The following is a 20,690-nucleotide window of genomic DNA, read 5'->3' as shown; positions in this document are numbered from 1 at the left end:
ACAGAAGTGTCTAGAATGTGATACCCCAAAATAGAGTGAATATAATATCTCTGGGTGACCTGGGTCCTGAGATCAAACAGTGACTAGTTGTCTTGGATCAAGCCCCCTAGATCCTCAGCCTGGTACTCAAGAACAGATTGAGTGGCCAAAAAACCAACTTTATTCTCACTTTCTCCTCCTGCCTTTGTGGGCCTGGTTTCCTGTTGCTTCCGCACGGCACATCTGTTCCCACCACAGCCCTTTGATCCACGCTTCCCTCCTCCTGGAGTGTTCTCTTCATTTCCTCTCACAACTCAAATCCTCTTCATTCTTCAAAACCCAACCCGTCCTTTCTCTCAAGCCTAGTCCTAGGATGAGGATCCTGGGCCAGGACGTGGATGAGTCAGGGTAGGTCCATCCAAGCCTGGTGCTGGGAGGATTCAGAGAAGCCAGAGCTCATCAGCCTTTCCACCTCTACATCCCCCAACAGCAGATTTGCACACCCTAATCCCTCCAGAATGACCCTGTGTCCCCTGGCGACCACTGCCTGCATCGAAGAGTGCCATCCTGCTCCCTAGGGCTGCACCTAAATTCCTCCTACCATTTCTGGGGGTGTCTTGAGGGCTTCTACCCTGGGAATGCTGGCTATCCTCCTTTACTCTGGAATTTTCTAGACCAGGAATGGCAAACTCAAATGCCTCCATGGGTCAAATGACTGATGTAAGTCAGCAAAGCCAATGTAGGTGTGAGACAAAAGGGGGTGGTGAGGCCTGCTCTGGTTTGAGGAGGCAACAGCAACTGGAAGCCAGCCTCTCAGGTTGTGCAGGAGTGTGAGCCGGTCATGCTACATCTTTCATGTTCTCAAAAAGCAGAAGCCAGAAAAATCCAGAAAGTTTTTCCTAGTAAAACCACGTGGGAAGAAAACGTGTACGTGGTCAACATTTGGTCCTCCAGGCCCTGGTCTGTGACCTGTGCTTCATGGTTAAAAATGGGCCACCTTCCTAGGCAAGGCTACTTCCCAACCACAACAGTTACTACCTTCACCCCACATGGGATGACCATTTTCCTATGCGTGGGGCCTTGGGGCCCTAGAGTGGTGGCCTTATCCTCAGAACTCCACACATAGTCAAAGGAACGGGGTCCTAGGAAACTCCTTTTCCCAATCACTGCCTAGTTAATGCTCTCCTGGGTCGGGGGTTTGGCCAGGAACTGACAGGAGTCCTGACACCCACATGCTCAAAGCTTTATCGTGTTACCCGTGCACACAATGTCTTTTCCCACTTTTAAATTCTCTTAACTTACAACACTCTAGTCTTTGGTGTGAAATCTGTATATCATAGACTGTAGTTAAAAAAAAATCTCCAGGAATATTTTTCCATGTGACATCACATTTATTGTTGTCTAAAATCTGAAAATGTCAGCTGTCCTAATTCTAGATTTGGTTAGTTTTGCATCCTCTTCATTGGTCCTTTAGAAATCTTAGAAGCAACTTCACCAAAATGTTCACTTAGAGTTTTCTTAGGGGGAATGAGGAAGAATCTGAGAAAGGAAGATCTTGTTCAACCTAACCTTGATAATCTTTGAGACTTTGTCCTCCCCATGTGGTGTTCATCTATTTGCCCGCCTTCCTGATGGACCAACAGCTCTTCAGGAGCAGGGAAGGTGAGACGGAACCACTGCAGGAGCTCAGAGTACAATCCGGGGTCTGGCACACTGTCAAGAGCTTCATGTATTTGGATGAACATTGATGGTATTATCTCAGAGCAAACAACATAATACTTTGCATAACTCAGTAATTTCGGACAAGGGGAAGCAGGACCTGGGAAAGCATGTTTATGGCAAGTGATTGGATACTACAAAGTATCTGAAGGAAGAAATACAAAAGTGAATATACTTCAGTACAATTTAAAGCCCATTTGACCCAAATTTTAGGGTGGAAGCCATTCTGAAGTGGCCCAGGGAGTAGATTTGCACCACCTGGAGGGCCCAACACTCCCCCCCGCCCCACCACTCAAGCCCCACCGTAAGAGATGAAATCTATTCCAGAAAAGACCTGTTGGAAAAGACTGCAGTAGGGGCTCTGGAGCAGTGTCAGTAATGCCCTACTAACCGGGGCACCAGCAGGAGCAGAAGTAGCAGCCCTGGTGGCAGGAGGCAGCAGGAACGGGCATGGAGACAGCATCTGAGGGCTCCCCCGGTGCCCGACACAACACGACACGCATCGGATTCCCAGCCATGACCTACTTACTCACCCTCGGAACTCTAGGAGGTGTGTATGCACTTGTTGCCTCCACTTCACAGACAAGGCAAGCAGGGTGGGCGAGCTTAGGCCACACACCCCAGGTGACGCGGTTGAGAAGCATGAGAAGCAAGGCACCAGCTTGGCCCACGCGCGGCCTGCCTCCCCCAAGTCCTGCCCGGACACAGAACACGCGGGCCTTCTGCTGGGGGCGCTCCTTGTGGCACATGCGCCAAGTGAACACCCCCAAAACCAATGGTCAAAAAATCCGAACAGCAGAATGACGGCAACACCTGCGCCGGCCTAGCACAGCGCCCGGGGACAAGACAGAGGAAACGGTAGGAGGGACAGGAGGGAAGCCCATCGCTGGGGCCCTCCCCTCCTGCTGCGCTGGCCCCTCCGAAATCCTTTCTTTCAGGAATGAAATAAGCTGAGATCGGGGAAAAAACGGTTCACAGAGTGAAGCCAGGGATTCTTTGATTTCTGGATGCGGTGCTTCTACTTCACAGGACAGCCACCGCTCAGATGGTATATTTTCCATTTTACTTTTGTGACTCTTTTCAGGGGAGAAAGCACTAACGGTGTCGTTTTCCTTTAAAGTGTGGGTGTTTCACAAAGGCCACCAACTGCGAGTGGGTCAGCTCCTTGGGCGAAAGCCGTGAGTCACACGTGGCCGCTGTGCATTCGGCTCTGCTCGCCGGGCCCCGCTGCCAGACGTCCGGTGGGGAGCAGAGCTGGGGTGCCAGTCCTCGGCTCTCATAAGTAACTGGTCTGAAATCCAGTTTCGACCAGCACTTTCCAAATGTATGTTGGAAAACATAAGGCAAGTGCCATATACTCAACTCTAGGAGATGAGCCTGGAGTGACCTTGCTGCGCTTGCGGGTGGAGTCTCTCCAATGTGGATTCACAAACTGCCACACACTTTGGGGTTCAAATAGATGCTCAGAAGTACATTGCGAAAAGAAACTACTTTTTAAAAATGGTTTTGGGGGATTCCCTGGGTGGCGCAGCGGTTTGGCGCCTGCCTTTGGCCCAGGGCGCGATCCTGGAGACCCGGGATCGAATCCCACGTCGGGCTCCTGGTGCATGGAGCCTGCTTCTCCCTCTGCCTGTGTCTCTGCCTCTCTCTCTCTCTCTCTCTCTCTGTGACTATCATAAATAAATAAAAAATAAATAAATAAAATTAATAAAACTCTGCATCTTTAAAAAATAAAAATAAAAAAATAAAAATGGTTTTGGGAAAAAACAAACAAAACAGTTTTGGGGCACCTGGGGGGCTCTGCAGTTGAGCGTCTGCCTCTGGCTCAGGGCGTGACCCCGGGTCCTGGGATCCAGTCCCACACCGGGCTCCCTGCGAGGAGACTGCTTCTCTCTCTGCCTGTGTCTCTGCCTCTCTCTCTCTGGGTCTCTCATGAATAAATACATAAAATCTTTTTTTTTAAAAAGAACAAGACAAGAAAGTGGGCTATCACCCCTTCTACTCAACATAATACTGGAGGTCCTTGTCTACTCAATAAGGCAGAAACAAATAAGCAAATGATTGGCATAAGAACTGAAAAGGAAGATGAAAAAATCTGCTTTTTGGCCATTTTCAAAGCAAACACAAAGAAACGAGAGACAATTTGTTAGAATCAATAAAAGTTTGCAAGTTTGCCAAATCAATACACAAAATTCAATTGCATTCCAACATGCCAGCAAAAAACCAATTGCAAAATATTGTTTTAATGGTAACAAACACATAAGGTATCTAGGAATGAATCTAGCAAAAGGGGTAAAGATTTTATGGAGATAATTATAAACCGTACTGAAAGATATTTAAAAAGACATAAGTAAATAGCAAGCCCTAACATGTTCAGGGGTAAGAAAATTCCATATCGTAAAGATGATAATTACCTCCAAATTAACCCATAGATTTAATACAACTCCAATTAAAATTACATTAAAATTAATCTTATGTAAAAATTATTTTATAGTTCTTTAGGGGATTAAGGAATATTCATTATTTTTAAAAAGACAATATCCACTCTCTTAGTTTTTAAAATCAGGAATTACATTGCTTGATTTTAAAATGAAAACTGACAAATTCTTATATTATACAATTAAGAACCACATCCGACAGTGGACAGTGCTGGCTGCGATGCCCCTACCCTACGCTGAGTCATACTCGAGGGTCCCTTCTCTTTAAATACTGTATCAGCTTAGGAGGAAGCAGGTTCCAACACAAAGCGTGCCCAGGGGCCTGCCCGCAGGTGACTCAAGACCTAAAACCACTTGCAACTGTTTGGACCTACAACAATAGAAAGAGATTTCCCTAAATGACTTCTAAAGAAACAGCAAAAACTACTTGCCAAAAATTGTCTTAAGGGTGGGGCGGTAACCACAACAGTGGCTTTTCTTAAGACCTTCCTGGGCTCTCTAATGATACGGCTTTGGCCCAAGTTGAGGAGAGATCTTTTCGAGGCCAAATTCTTTTTAGCACATAAAGAAATGCCCATGAGCGCAGGCGAATGAGATGTGTTTTAGGCTCCAGGCATTTCATACGGTTGTTGGGACAGAGTCAGAGAAGGTGTCCTGTAACTTCACGTGGGGTCTTTATGCAGTGACGTGGAGGGAGCCATTCTGTTCCACTGAAGAAAGCTTTGGAGCACTTCCAATGGTTTAATAAACATCCCCTCAAGGGAGACACAGAAGCAAGACTGCTGATATTTGGGGCTTTGTTGCAAAGATGTCCGTGGTAATTAAAAAAAAACAGTTTTATGTGGAACAACCTTAGTAATCTTAGCAACTAAAATTCCTCAAAAGTACAAATCATCCTCAGGGAAAGTTTTTTTTTTCAATAAAACAAAAATGGTTTCATTGTCTCTAAACATAAAACCACCACCTTTTTACTGTGAAAAAAATGCAGAAAATAAAGAAAAGCATGAAGAAAATAAAAGTATGAATAAGGAAATATTCAAAGATATTCAGAAAGAACCACTGGTAACATTTGGTTCCTTACTCCAGATCCTTTAAAAAAAAAACACACACAAATATATGGTTATGCACTTTTTGAAATTTGGGTTATATTATGATATCATTTTTTATTTATTTATTGATATTTTTAAAATTGCTCTTTTTTTGCATTTCCATGTCTAGAAATATATGGAATTTTAATTACTTTCAAGATCTCCTTTGGATGTCATTATTAAGTTCTTCCCTTTGTAGAACATTGTTGAAAAAAACCTTTGATAAGTAGTTATATTATAAACACTTTTTATTTTATTTTATTTTATTTTATTTTATTTTATTTTATTTTTTGCAGGCTCCATGCAAGGAGCCCGATGTGGGACTCGATCCCAGGTCTCCAGGATCACACCCTGGGCTGCAGGCGGCGTCAAACCGCTGCGCCACTGGGACTGCCCTATAAACACTTTTAAAAAAAGATTTTATTTATTTATCTGAGAGAGAGCAGGAGAGCACGAGCAGGAGTTGGGGGGGGGGGTTGGGGGAGGGAGAAGCAGCCTCCCCACCAAGCAGGAGCCCATGTGGGGCTCGAATCCAGGACCCTGGGATCATGACCTGAGCCGAAGGCAAAGGCTTAACCGACTGAGCCACCCTGAGCACCCCTGATAAACACTTTCTGGTGACGAAAATCAGCTGTGGGAGCAGGGCATCCATCCACCGAGCAGACGCAGTGGGTTTACTGCTTGGGGAAGGGCTCTTAGGGACCTCCAGCCAGAGCAGGAAAGCAGCAGCCTGTGCTGGCCTGCAGCTCCCCTGGCCACAGCTGCAGCTGCGGCCCATCTGGAGCATGGACGAAATAAAGAGGGGCTGCTTCGCTCTCTACGTGTATTAAGAAGAGATTTCTCTTTTACAATTTTTAATCTAAAATAAGTCAGCTGTTCTCGGTGAAATCACACATGAGCAAAGTAAACCCCCCAAATCATGGCTTCTGCTAGACAGTCGCTCCTGGTTTGATTTCTCTGCAGTTTACGCTGTACCAGCTAGAGAGCGTGGGGAGAAGGCAGAAAGGAGGGCGGACCTCAGACGACCCAGTGGAGACGCTCTCAGCTCAAGACAGCAGACCGAGCGTTACATTCCAGGGACACTGGGACTGTGGTGTGTGAAGACGGGGTGGGAGGCTTCCAGCATGTTTACAGATCGAGAGGGAGAAACGACACTTGGAAGAGACTGAAGGTGCACTGACTTGCACATTGCAAATCTGACCTACTTGCAACACCAATCGGAAGTGGTTCCACAAAAGGAAAAAACATCAGATTTTGTTAATGCAAAGGATCTGCAGCTATAATTTTTTTAAATTTATTTATTTATGATAGTCACAGAGAGAGAGAGAGAGAGAGAGAGAGAGAGAGAGAGAAGCAGGCTCCATGCACTGGGAGCCCGATATGGGATTCGATCCCGGGTCTCCAGGATCGCGCCCTGGGCCAAAGGCAGGCGCCAAACCGCTGCGCCACCCAGGGATCCCGGATCTGCAGCTATAAAGCATGTGAGTTGAAATAAAGTTAGATAGGAGAGATAAATAAATAAAGGATAGATGTGCTTTCGGACCCTCAACTATTTCTCCGTGTTCTCCCAAGTCAGGAAGCCAGGGTCAAGGAAGGGCAGGGTTTGCGACCCAGCCATGCAGCTCTGGAAACAGATGCAGCAGCATGGCTGGCTCAAACCCAGGAACATCTCCCAAATGCTGCTCTGCGTTTCCTGGGCTTCCTGCAGAGTGCACCAAGAGCGTCTGCAGTAAAGGCTATGAGAAGGGCAATGGAATTTTTAAAAATACATTATTTTGACCTAACTGTAGTTCCTAAGTATTTGCAAAGGTGGCACATCTCTGCACATCCACTAGACCCTTCACCCACCTTCTCCCCATGGTTCCATCTCACATAATTACAGCACAATATCAGCGCCTAGCCTCTGGCAATGGGACAGCGTGTGTATACAGTTCTGTGTCGTTTTACTACACCTGTGTGGACGCGTTGGACCCATATGACCACCACTGCCATCAAGCTACAAAACTGCCCCATCACCACAAAGATCCACCTCGTACAACCCCTTCATAGTGATCCTCTCATTCTTAACCCTTGGCAACCACGAATCTATCTTCCATCTTTATAATTTTGTCATTTCACGAATGTCATATAAATGGAATTATACACACAATGCAATCATTTGAGATTGGCTTTTTCACTCAGCAAAATGCCCCTGAGAGCCATCCAAGTTGTTGGGTATATCAGGAGTCTACTCCTTTTTACTGCTGAGTCGTATTCCGTGGTATGGATGTACCACAGTTGATTTAGCCATTTATCCAGTGGGGATGTTTCAGTTAGTTTTGAGTTTGGGCTGTTATGAACAAAGCTCCTATAAACGATCATGTACAGGTTTTTGTGTCAATAAGTTTTCATATCTCTGGGATAAATTCCCAGGAGTGCAATTGTGGGCTGCAAGGTAAATGTATATTCAGTACTAACTTTTAAAGATGAAGTACGTTCTTATAGTTTAAACAAGTCCCTGATTGAGGCAATATACTTACCTACACCAGGAAGTACTCAGGATGAGTGTGGGAAGTCTCATTTCTAACCCTGTAGTGAGTGGTACCAGAGTGGTAAGCATGAAGAAAATCAGGGCTAGACCATTTCTAACCCAACATGTTGGAAAAATTCAGGTGATTCCTTCAGGGTCAAAACTTGTGCACAATAAAATATGACTGAGGCATTAGATGGGGCTAAATGGAGGCAAAATTAATGGATCTAATGGATCCATTAGTTCCCTCCTTTCCAAGAGTAATGGTTATCAGAAATATGCTCCTGGATAGATATTGGGGATAGTAACCCACTCCTGCCCTTTGAGGGCGTGTGTGATGTAACTGAGCACAGCAAGAAGGCAGCCCTGAAGCCTCCTCGGGAACTAGGGAGAAGGGGAGACCCAAGGCTGGGAGGACTCAGAATTGTCTGTCACCCTCTGCAGTTCACCACAGAACTAATTCATTTCCTGCTTCCCCTTCGCATCATCATAATATGGGGGTAACAACCTCTAAGCTGCTGCCCTCCTTGCTCAGAGTTGCAGGGTCTCTAAGCTTTCCCTAGCCCCTGCGGAATCCGCAGCCTTTGCCCAAGGTACTGAAATATCGCAAGTATTTCCCAGGATGCGAATGATGGGCTTTCTGTACTGGAGAAGGTGCAGGTGGAGAAGACGGGAACCCGGCATGACTTACCTAAGCGCACGGATACCTAGGAGGGTACTCCCTCTCTATCCCCCTTCTCTTCCTCAGACTCCAAATATTTTCTCCTTACAAGGAAAGATTATTGATAGATCGGTTAGGAGCTTATGTTAACTGACACACAATGGAAGATTCTGACGCACAACGGATAAATTACAAAAGACCATCAAAAAACAGGAGGTAAACACCCCCGCTAAAATCACAGTGGAAAACATGGATAAAGCAGATGACCATTCACAAAAAGGGTGATACAGGTATCTGCTGAGCCGAAGAAAAATATTCAACCTCATTAGAGGCAAAGTATGTTAGACTGATGAGAGGCTTTCATTCTGCTCTCAAATCGGCACATCACTGTTGAGAAGGGAGTGTCCCTAACGGCTGACAAAATTCACGGATGAAAATGCCAAGAAATAAGACTTTCCTAATGCGTCTGATACCGGCCTACAGCATACTCCCTTTTTTTTTTCAAGATTTTTTTATTTTTTTTTGAAACAGAGAGTGAAAAAAAAAAGAAAGAAACAGAGAGTGAGAGAGAGAAAGCATGAGCACAAGCAGGGGGTGCGGCAGAGGGAGAAGCAGGCTCCCCGCTGAGCAGGGAGCCCGATGTGGGGCTCCATCCCAGGACCCTGAGGTCATGACCTGAGCCCAAGGCGGATGGTGAAGCTTCACCGACAGGCACCCTACAGATACTTAATTACAAAGAGAAAAACGTTTACTGGAAGAAACCACTTAACACACCTTTAAAGGTGTTCGAAGTAAAAATCACTGGTGATGGAATAAATCAGCATTTTGTGTCTCTTGATATGATACACTAAGGACACAGTTTCTGGCTGCGGTAAAAGGATTCCCACCCTAAATGTAGAACCTAAATGTAATCATGAGGAAATAACCAAACAAGTCAGAACTGACATTATACAAAACAACCTGCCTGGACTCCTCAGAGGTCAAGGTCACGAAATGCAAAGAAAGACTGGAGAACTTCCAGAATGGAGCAAGGTGCACAGATTGCATTCTATTTTCGCAAGGTGGTTATTTATACAGGCTGCTAACATTAGGAAAACACGGGTCAAGAGTATGGAGGAATTTCTCCGTCATATTTTTGTAGATTTTCAAGAATCTGAAATTGCATCAAGAGCCCAAGAGTTAAAAAGAAAAAGGTTTGTTTTATTTATTTATATTTTTTAAAGTTCTTAAAAATAATACCCGATGCTGGCCTTTATTCCCTAAAACCCAAACGTCCCCATAAACAGTCTGTAGAGAGGACGGGTTATCATATATTTGCACACTGGATGCTGCGTGGCATGAAAAATGAAAACACTACACATCCTGTAGGATCCTACTCGCATAGGATTGATCCTATCCTATCCTATTGAACGTATTGATCCTACGTTCAATAGGAGATGAAACTACGTTATGGTTGATGGAGGCAAAAGAGTGGGTACCTGGGAGAGGATGCTGTTGCCTGGCAGGAGCCTGAGGGGGCTTCTGGGGGTCAGGCCGCATCCCCTTCCCTCCTCTGGGCGGGGGTTGTGGGGAGGTAGACATCTGGTCAGAGGTATCACCTTGTACACCTAAGATCCGTGCACTCGCTGTATCTGACTTACAATAAATACAAAGAAAAGGAAACGAAGATAATACTCGACAACTAGCAGCCTTGGATTGCCGTGTGGAGCAATACTTGAGATCCATTTTCCAAAAGGCAACTTGGCAGTGAGCACGAAAACCGAAGTGAGCTGCTTCTGCGGTTCTCAGGAAATGGTTCGATATTTAGACTCAAGGCGAAGTCCACAGATAAACACTGAGACTGCCTAGATGCACACGTTAGGGAGTGGGTGGAAAATAAAAAACAAAACCTAAATCCCTATCGCAGGGTAAGTCACGACACAACTCTGGAAGTCCCAGCAGCGAGGCCCCGGGGGCAATGCAGGGAAACGGTCACCAGCCGGGCGCCGAAAGCCACTTCCAAAACCGTATGCGGAGAGAATGTTCACGACTTAAATCTTCTGCACGTGCACATACCTAAAAGGAATCGCTACTCGGGGACGGGAACGTGTCTCCGTAGGCTGCAAAATGAATGCAGGAATTTTGTTCCCTTCTTTATGCTCTTTGGTGTCGCCCACCACTTCTCACCATAAACATGAATTACTTTAAGAGTTGAAACGCGTACAAATCAATTTCCAACGTATTTGAGATCTTCCTAGCTGAAAATCATCAAAAGATCAAAATTCAGAGAGGAAGAGAAAAAAAGAAACCAAAAAAAACAAAACAAAACCCCAAACCCAAGTTCTAACAGAGCCTCTTCGCTTGTGTGGTGCTTTTAACAAAATCTTTGATGTCTAGTTCATGGCTACTTTTAGTCACCTTCCACGAGAGGGTGATTTTTTTTTAATTTTAAAATTTATTTATGATAGTCACACAGAGAGAGAGAGAGAGAGAGAGAGGCAGAGACACAGGCAGAGGGAGAAGCAGGCTCCATGCACCGGGAGCCTGACGTGGGATTCGATCCGGAGTCTCCAGGATCGCGCCCTGGGCCAAAGGCAGGCGCCAAACCGCTGCGCCACCCAGGGATCCCGATTTTTTTTTTTTAAATTGCAAAAAATCCACGTTCACCTAAATCCTTTCTCCACCAATTAAATCCTGGCTTCTCGGCTCCCAACATTGAACCCAGGGAGCCTTCTGGTTCACCAGCCTCCCCGCCTCTTCCTTGTACACACAGGGGGCCTCGCTTTGGCGGGCTGTTCCCCATCAACTGTGCTGGGAACAGAGATCTTGCCTGGAGAAAAATCAAACCATCCTGGGAGATTCCGGAGGGGGCATTTCTCCAGCAGGCCCGCACACCAGATAATCAGCCTTAACTGGGGCAAGAGCGGATCTGCTGGTTGGTTGGTTTAATAAACAAATGGGTATCTTGGGGCCCTGGAGGCAATACTGAGGCCGGATCAGCCCCCTTTCAAGATCTCAGGTGGCTATTTCCTTCCTCCTCCATCCACCCCGGCTTGTGCCTCAGGATGGCTCCGATTCTTAAAACGCTTTGCTAAGCGGGAGGGAGGGCAGAGAGACCCGCACCGTGGTCTTTGCTGGATCTTTCACGTCTCATTTTCTCCGCACGTGCCATGCGTCTCACCCGGCAAGTGGGGTACTACAGGCCGGTGGGGGCCCCCGATTTCAGCACCTTCGTGGATCCCTGACACAGACAGAAGCACTCTAAGTGTGTTGCCGGGAAACCGTGACAGGATTTTCTCCCAGGAAAATTCTGTGCCAAACAACACGCAAGAATGCCTTTGTTCGAGACGTAATTCTTATCAGGACAACAGAGGATTTAATAATTAACAAAACCTGTAACAACAGAAGTGAGAGTGCTTTTTTTTTTAATTTAAAAGGCTGACATCTTAATTCTAAGTCAAGAAAATTAGAATTAGACAAGGTTCGCTGCCAACAGCTTTCCTAAACGAAGTAATTCAGTCACATGTTTTAAGTCGACAGGTGTTTGTTGCTCCCTAACCAACTCCTAGCCGTCCCTACAGCCCCTCCGCTCCGAGCAGGGAGGCAGACCAATAAAAAAGTTATTCATTAGTCAGAACCCTTCATCAGTTTCCCGGATAAAAGGGAAGGAGCCAACACGGGAAAAAAAAAAAAAGGTTCGGCAGGAGGCCACATTCAGGCTTCGGCCTGCAACTCGGGCTCTAGGCCCCAGCTCCAGCTAGGATTCCCGCTCCGATTTCTAGATGCTTCTCCGGGCTGGGCGGTGTCCATTTGTCCTCCCAGGGCCACACTACACTCTCCTCCACGAGGCCGACCTCCGTGGACCTCGTCAGGCGGCCTCCCAGCCTCCCGGCCTCGGGCCGAACGGGGCCCAAGGGAGGCACCTGCGGCCCTTGCTCGGCTGCCCCGCCGCTGTGCCGCTGCGCCGTTCCCCTCGCAGGCCGGCCGGGGCAGCAGGGCCCCTCGGGCAGTACGCTCCCCTGGGGCTGAACCCTCCCCCCCCCCCCCGCCCCCACTTCCTAGGCTGAAAACCCGACCACCCACCCCAGAGACCCAGCTTCTCCAGCCATGCGGTGTGTTCCAAGCTGCGGGCCACGCGGCCCCCCACATCTTGTCCCCACACAGCACACTCCCACCAGTCCCCCAGTGGCAGTGGGGCCCTGAAGCCTGCTCTGAGCCTCCTACCTTGACAGGGAGTCGTTGGGGTCAAAGCCCAGCAAGGATTCTGAGCAGTGGCTCTCACCTGCTGACACTCAGCCCATTTGCGCTGGCTGCGGAAGGAAGTCCGCAGGGGGGTGCCTTCTCCCCACCTCCAGGCCCCAGTTGTTTCTCACAGAAAGACAACACAGTTGTGGACTCAGGCCCACCTGGCCACACGGTCCCGGCTCCTCCCCTGGCGGTTCTACCAACACCTGTGGTACGTGACCTCACCTTTGAACTCCCTTCCATTACCCCCCCCCCACTTTTAGAAAAACTTAAATAGGCTTTATTTCTTAGAACAGCTTTTTACTTGCAGAGAAATTTACTGATGCAGTTTTATTAACTAAATTCCATACTTGCAGACTTCCTGGGTTTTTACCTAACATCCCCCCCCCCTTTTTTTGTACTCTATTCCAGAGTTGCATCCTGAAGATGCCACAATTACATTCAGTTGTCACATCTTGGGCTGTTCCTGGCTGTGACGTTTGTCAGATGTTCCTTATTATTTGGGGCCTGGGCAATTTTGAAGAGTATAGGTCAGGTATTTTACAGAACGTCCCTCAATTAGGATTTGTCTGGTGTCTTTCTCATGATTAGACTGAGGGTGTGGGTTTTAGGGAAGACCACCCAGGTGAAACGCCACTTCCAACATGTATCGAGCGTATATCATTTCAACATGTGTCAAGAGCACATCCCATCAACATGTCTTAGACTGTTGATGTGTCTGACGGGTTTCCATACTATAATATTACTCCTCTGTGCAACCCATACTTAGAAAGAAGGATGCTATTTTTCTTTTTTTTTTTTTTTAAGATTTTATTTATTTATTCCAGAGAGACACACAGAGAGAGTCAGAGACACGGGCAGAGGGAGAAGCAGGCTCCCTGTGGGAAGCCCGATGCAGGACTCGATCCCAGGAGCCCGGGATCACCACGTGAGCTGAAGGCAGATTTCAACTGCTGAGCCCCCCAGAGGCCCCTGTTTCTCCTCCTTGAAGTAGAACCATTGGTTTTTTTTTTTTTTTGAGGTAAAATACATATAACATAAAATTTGCCATTTTAACCATTGTTAAGGGTTAAAGCCCCCCTTAATTTCTTTCCTGCTGAGAGTTTTACTCTGCCCATGCTGAACATTTCACTCTTCACCAAAAATTGCAATGTGTCTTTATGTTCTATTGTTTAAGATTTCCCGGCAAAGAAAAGAGATTCTCATTCTTTTTAAGATTAATTTATTGAGACAGAGAGTGCCCATGTGAGCAGTGGGAAGGAGAGAGAGAATCTCCAGCAGACTCCCCACCAAGCCTGCAGCCAAACCCAGGGCTCCATCTCAAGACCCTGAGATCACAACCTGAGCCAAAACTAAGAGTAGGATGTTTAACCGACTGAGCCACCTACGTGCCCTGAGATCCTCACATTTTCATCTATTTGATTCCTATTGCTCTTTTAGTCCCTCAAGACTTCATGAGCTCCTCTGCAGATGGTGAGCTACTCCTGCTATTGTCTCCCTGGTCACAAACCTATCCTATTACTATTATCAACCTATTATTATCATTAGCCTAATATCCTAATATTATTATCAACCTACATATTCTATTCTAGTATTTTTTGCATTGCATCATGTTCTTTGTGGCTTTCCTAGGACAGGACCTAGATCTTATTTTCTTTGTATCTTTATTTTTTTTAAGAGATTTTATTTATTTATTCATGAGAGACACACAGAGAGAGGCAGAGACACAGGCAGAGGGAGAAGCAGGCTGCCTTTGGGGAGCCTGATGTGGGACTCAATCCCAGGCTCACGGGATCATGCCCTGAGCCAAAGCCAGATGCTCAACCACTGAGTCGCCCAGGTGCCCCTCTTTGTACCTTTAAGGATGAGGACTAACCTAGTAGCTGATCAGGAAATGTTGGCTGGCATCTTGATCTCTCTCACTTGTGGAATTTAGGAAGGAAAGCAGGTGAACGTAGGGGAAGGGGAAGAGAAGAAAAGGAGAGTGGGAAAACAAACCGTAAGAGTCTCTTAAGGATAGAGAAAAAACGTGGGTTGATGGAGGGAGGTGGGTGGGTGATGGGGATTAAGGAGGGCTCTTGTTGTGATGAGCACTGGATACTGCATGTAAGTGATCAATCACTGAATTCTACTCCAGAAAGCAATATTGCACTGTATGTTAAGTAAAATTTAAATTAAAAAAAATGTTGGCTGGAAATAAAGGAAGAAAAGATGAGATAGAAGCAGAAGTGGCCTATTGGAATGCCTGCGTGGCTCAGTTGGGTTGAGATCTGATCTCAGGGTTATAGGATGGAGCCCCACTTCAGGCTCCATGCTCAATGCAGAGTCTGCTTGAAGTTCTCTCTCTCTCACCCTCTCCCTCTGCCCCTCACCCTGCTTGCACACAGGTGCATGCTCTCTCTCATAAATTAATTAATTAATTAATTTTAAAAATCTTTAAAAAATGAAATAGAGGTAGCCTATTTCTCCCAAAATTAAAGAGGGTGTTAATATCTGGTAGTGGTGAGGGTACTGCACTCACAGTTATGTATCCTGGTCTGTGGGACAGCTCAGTATTGAAATCCATTAATATATGTATTTTTGCCCAGCAGCTCCATGTCTGGAAATTTAAATTTAAAAGACAATCAAAGACTGAATTCAGTGTTGGCAGTGATTTTTTTTTATTTGACACCCAAAGCAAAGGCAATGAGAGCAAAAATAAACAAATGAGACTACATCAAATTAAAAAGCTTCTGCACAGCAAAGGAAAACATTAACAAAATGAATAGGCAATCTACCAAATGGGAGAAAATGTTTGCAAATCATATATCTGATAAGGAGAATTGTTTTTCAAATAATCTGATTAAAATGGGCAGAGGATCTGAATAGACATTTTTCCGAGGAAGATGTACAGATGGCCAACAGACACAGGGAAAGATGCTCCACATCACTTATCCTCAGGGAAATGCAAGTCAAAACCACGGTGACATATCACCTCATACCTGTTATTATCAAGAAGACAAGAAATAACAAGTGCTGGCAAGGGTGTGGAGTAAAGGGAACCCTTGTGCCCTGTTGGAGGGAATGGAAATTGGTGCCGCCACAACGGAAACAACATGGAGGTTCCTCAAAAAATTAAAAATAGGGGCTCCTGGCTGGCTCAGTTAGTAGATCATGCAACTCTTGATCGTGGAGTTGTGAGTTTGAGTCCTATGTTGGGTGTGGAGATTACTTAAAATCTTTAGGGGCACCTGGGTGGCTCAGTCAGTTAAGCATCTGACTCGTGATTTTGGCTCAGGCCATGACCTTGGGGCTGTGGGATCAGGTCCCGCCTGGGGTTCCACGCTCCCCAGGGCATCTGCTCTGGGTTCTCTCTCTCCCTCTCCTTCTGTTCCTCCCCCTCTCCTCTCTTTCTTTCTCTCTTGTAAATGAATAAATCTTAAAAATTAAATCTTTATAAAAATTAAAAATGGAAATACCACATGATCTAGCAATTCCATTTCTTAGTATTTATCTGAAGACAAAACACTACCGTGAAAAGACACCTGCACCCCCATGTTCATTTCAGCATTGTTTACAATAGCCAAGATTTAGAAACAACTTTAGTTCCTTGGATGAACGGATAAAGAAAATGTGCCACACACACTGGAATATTCAGCCGTAAAAACGAGGGAAATCTTGCCATTTGTGAGAATATGGGTGGAACTTGAGGGCGTTATGCTAAGTAAAATAGGTCAGAGGAAAACAAATGCTTTATGATCTCATTTATATGTGAAATATAAAACAAACAAAAATCTGAACTCACAGATTAAGAGAACAGATTGGTGGTTGCCTAGGGGCACTGGAAGTGGGGGTAGGTGAAATGGGTGAAGAAAATACAAACTTAAAGTTACAAAATAAGTAAGTCATGGGGATGTAATGTATATTTGCAAGTTGCTAAGAGAGTAGATCTTAAAAGTTCTTGCCCGAGTGGCTCATTTGGTTAAATGTCTGACTCTTGGTTTTGGCCCAGGTCATGGCCTCAGGGTTTCGAGACTGAGCTCTTCACAGGGCTCCGCACTCAGCTCAGAGCCCGCTTGAGATTCTCTCCCTCCTTCTCTTTCCTCCTACATCCCTCCCCGTGTTGTGTGCACACACACTCTCTATTTCTAAAATAAATAAATAAAATCTTTGAAAAAAAAAGTTCTCATTCACAAGAAAACTGTAACTAAAGGTGGTAACTAGACTTACTATGATCATGTCACAATATGGTACTTACAAATATTGAATCATTAACCTCTAACTAATATTACTTGCCAATTATATCTCAATTTAAAAAGATAGTCAAGATATAAAGATATGTATACAAAGATGTTATTTTTAATGCAAAAAAAAAAAAACAGAAAAAAAACCCTAAAAGCCCAGCAAGAGGCCAACTAAATGATAGCACATCCATTCTATGGAGTACATTCTATAGCCCCTGAAAATGAGGCTGAACACGTACTGGGTGATTATCTTCACGCAGTGGTATCATGACCATGGATTTAACCTTTTCTTTGTATTTTTCCAAGTCTTCTCATGGGAACAATATCTGTAACTAGAAAAAAAGTGATCCAAGGTACCTTTTCAAAGAAGTGGGTTATTTTACCATTTCAAACCTTGAACATCCACAAAAATCAAAACTGGAAGTTCAACCTGTGGGCCACCTGAGCTATAACCAAGCCCAAATGTCACCGTGGCCATGACCACTGCCTCCAGCATCACCATTCTCGCCCTGAACACTCTAAGGGCAGTGGGCCCCGGGAGAAGGGAATTCAGAGCTTCCCATCTCTGTCTGCCAGCTTCTTCAGACCCCACTTCTGGCCTGGACCCTGGACATTGGTGTTTTGTTTTTGTTTTTCAAGCTCCTCTGACTGTAATGCACAGCCACAGGTGGAAAGCCACTCTGTTGCACTCTGCCCATTTTGCAGATGAGGCCTGGAGAAGTTCAAAGTGACATGGAGGTGGAGTCAGACCCAGGTCTCCTGATTCCTAAGATGGTTCTTTGCACTTTAGCAAAGCTAATAAAATAAAGGGTGAGTTTTTGTAGATTGACAGACTGGGAGGGCCCCAGCTGTTTTAAAATCGGGGTGTAAAGGTTTGTATAATAACATATCTTTGATCCCTGCCTCAACCCAACTCTAGAACTATGTCTGAGCAAATAGTTATTAGAAAGTATTTATCGAGCACAGTATAGTTTGGAAAGATCACTCCAGTCTAAGATAATGATAGGGAAAGGCGCTGCAAAGTCTACCTTAATGCAACTGTGTTGAGTAAGCAAAGGTGATAAAAATCAAAATACCATTATATCCAAGGCTGGCTTTACCCCAGAACAAATAAACATTATTCTAAGCAGGCCTCTGCCCTCCTACTCGGTCCCAGGATCCCTGCCTCTTGCTTTTGGCTACTGCCAGGAACGTCCTCCCACGGCTACCCTTGCAAACCAGTTATCCTAGGATGCGGAAAGTGACACGTTCTCTTTCCAGCCAACCTCGACCCGGCTCCCAATCACCCTGACACCTCATACCTTCGCAGTGAGACAGATAAAATGAAACCCTGGGATTTTTCCCTGGAAGGTGTACAGAAGAAAGAAGTTTAGACTTGAGAGTCAAAAGATCTGTGTGTGTGTTTCTGGGAAGTCCTCCACAAAGCATTTAACCCTTCAGGACCCAGATCTGTCTGTGAAAGTCATGACTACTGAGAAATCTCCGAGGCCCCCTCTGACTGTTTCAATGACAGCTTTGAACAATCCCAGCCCAGCCCTAGTTAATCTTTAACTCAGCAGAACGTGCTGTTTCGTGAGACTTGGTCCAGGAAGTTCTTAATCATTTCTGCACTTGTCCCGTTTTAAGGAGCAAAATAAATACAGCAAATGTGGGAAGTGAGAAGAATTAGATTTGTTGCGTTCTAAAGCCACCCAAATGAAGAAAACACTTCTATTGTTTGGAGGGTCTTCAAGGTGAGAGCTCTAAGCGTCTGAGAGCTGTCTGATTTCTAGGCTATGGGGAAAACACTTGATTTTCAATATTTACTCCTCAGTTTTAAAAAACCTGTGATCTTTTATTTTGAATTTTTAGCTCTCTCTCTCACTATTCATGCTCTATAGTGAGTGAAGCCCTGTTGGGATGGGAAGGGGGGAAACCCCTACCATTTGACTTGCTGAAGCAGCAAGAAAGACAAGTCTTTGCAAGAAATCTGCTTATCTAGCTTTTAAAGGGCAGATTTTATATTGCAGTCTGTGCTCATTTATTCGCAGAATTCACTGAGCTTCCATGTGAAGAAAATAATGAGCACACCAGGCAAGTTTCCTGCATTTTCAGAGCTCACCACCCACTGGAGCAGCCTGGCAATGATCAGATACCACCACCACCCCCAAAGGCATATTTACGTAATGGGATAAATGCCATAGTGAAGAATCACCAGAATGAAAGAGAACCTATAAAAGGGGGAGAGAGACTGGAAGGTGAGCAAAGGCGTCTCTTGAAGAACTGACCTTTGAAAATGAAGGATGAGGGGTTATTTGGAGAAAGAAGGAAAGGCCCAGGGGCCAGCGGCCACAGGGAAGGACAGCTGTTGGAGAGTCTTCCAACGGTCCCCTTAGGCTCTTATGAGTTATCCAGGACAGGTAGGCAATCATTTTCCTTTGGGGACTCTCCCCGTAGTTGTAAAATATTAATCTTCCCAAGTCACCTGAAACAAACCCACCTTTAAAAACATTCACTAACCTCTCCTGTATCGAATGCTCCCGTGGGCTATTTTCCCCACCATCACACACCAGTACACGGACTTCTCACCGTGAATGGTTAGCTCCATCTAAGTATTTCATGGCCTGTAGTGAGTGAGGTCCTGTGTTGGGTGGGGGGAGAAACCCCTACTCTGCAGCTGGTGCACAGGCTTTTGAAGCAGGTAGAAGTCACCTCTCTGCAAGACACCTGTTCCTGTTGTTTGTAAAGGGCAAGGGGATCCCTTTGCAGAATTTAGTTCCATTATCAAAGGTAATGCTTAAAACAGTTTGAAAGGCATTAGTGGGAGACTGCGTCCTGCTTCAGCCTCCGGAGTTGGAGAAGCAGGGGAAGCGTGGGGAGAGAGAATCAGAAGGGGCCCTTGCATCCACCTGGGCGCGACGCGGCGTACGGTGCGCACAGGTGTGCGCGGGGACTGCTGTGCCGCCTCCCAGGCAGGTGGCCGGGCCTCACCTCCTACTGTGCCCCACTGTTAAGGCGAGAGGAAGGGGAGGGCGGGTCTCCAACTCCTCTAAAAGTTACTAGGTATCCCACGCGGCAGAGAAGGAACAAGAACAGCATCCTGGGGGGTTTCTCTAGAGCCGCACAGCCCCGCCCTCGCCCTCGGCCTCCCAGCGAGCTCCGTGGTCCGGTGTCCGCGCTGCGCCGCCCCGCGCAAGCCAGGGGCTTCCCCACTCCTCAGCTCCTGGATCTAGAAATCCCGCAGAGGTAAATGCCACTTCCTGCCCCCGAACGGCTCCTCCCACCCCTCCCCGACCGAGGGAGCTGGAGCGGCCCCCACCTCCGTCCGCAGCCGCGGCCTCGGGTGCCCCCCCGCCCCCCCCCCCCGCTGCAGCCTGCCGGGCCCCTGCGTCCAGGCGGCGATGCCCGGGCGCGCTCCCCTAGGCCGCAGCGGCTGCGCATCCGCACTCGGAGGGCGGGGGGGGGGGGTCCCCGCACAGCCGTTGGAGCCCCGGGCGGGGGGCCGGGGGCCGGGACCCTCCGGGAGCTGCACGAGACCCCCCCCGGGCCGCCCCCCTTCGTCCGCAGTTACGTAACCGGCCCTGCGGGAAACCCCCGAGGGCGCAGCCCCCGCCCCCCCGCCCCGCGCACCTGGCCGCCGTTACCTGCGGGGCCGCGACGCTCCGCAGCCCGTGCGCCGGCGCCCCTGCGCCCCTGCCGGCCGCCGCGCCCTCCGCGGGGCCCGCGCCGTAGTGTCGGGGAACCTCCTCGGGCGCCGGGAAGAGCCCGCAGCGGCGCTGGAAGCGGGCGACCAGCTGGGAGTCCTGCAGGCTCCGCAGCAGCTCGGCCATGGTGCGCCCGGGCCCGCGCCCCACGCTCGCTCTGCAGCGC

General features: G+C 47.0%; 1 protein-coding gene across 2 annotated transcripts in view; it reads right to left on the bottom strand.

Annotated features, from left to right (window-relative positions):
- Positions 1-20,690, bottom strand: part of SGPP2 (sphingosine-1-phosphate phosphatase 2) — a 105,363-nt gene extending 84,673 nt beyond the window's left edge. Inside the window, exon 1 of one of the 2 annotated variants that reach the window (XM_055344973.1) lies at positions 20,451-20,690. Coding sequence is in view for 1 of the 2 variants with exons in the window: in XM_055344972.1 (XP_055200947.1) it covers positions 20,465-20,650 (186 nt within the window). In the remaining variant the exon portion in view is untranslated. The remainder of the gene's footprint in view (positions 1-20,450) is intronic. The other variant, XM_055344972.1, reaches the window with a different exon arrangement.

Source organism: Nyctereutes procyonoides, unplaced genomic scaffold, assembly GCF_905146905.1.
Source record: "Nyctereutes procyonoides isolate TBG_1078 unplaced genomic scaffold, NYPRO_anot_genome, whole genome shotgun sequence".
Classification (NCBI taxonomy): Eukaryota; Metazoa; Chordata; class Mammalia; order Carnivora; family Canidae; genus Nyctereutes; species Nyctereutes procyonoides.
The sequence above is the reverse complement of the archived record's forward strand: the minus strand, read 5'-3'. Positions and strand labels throughout refer to the sequence as shown.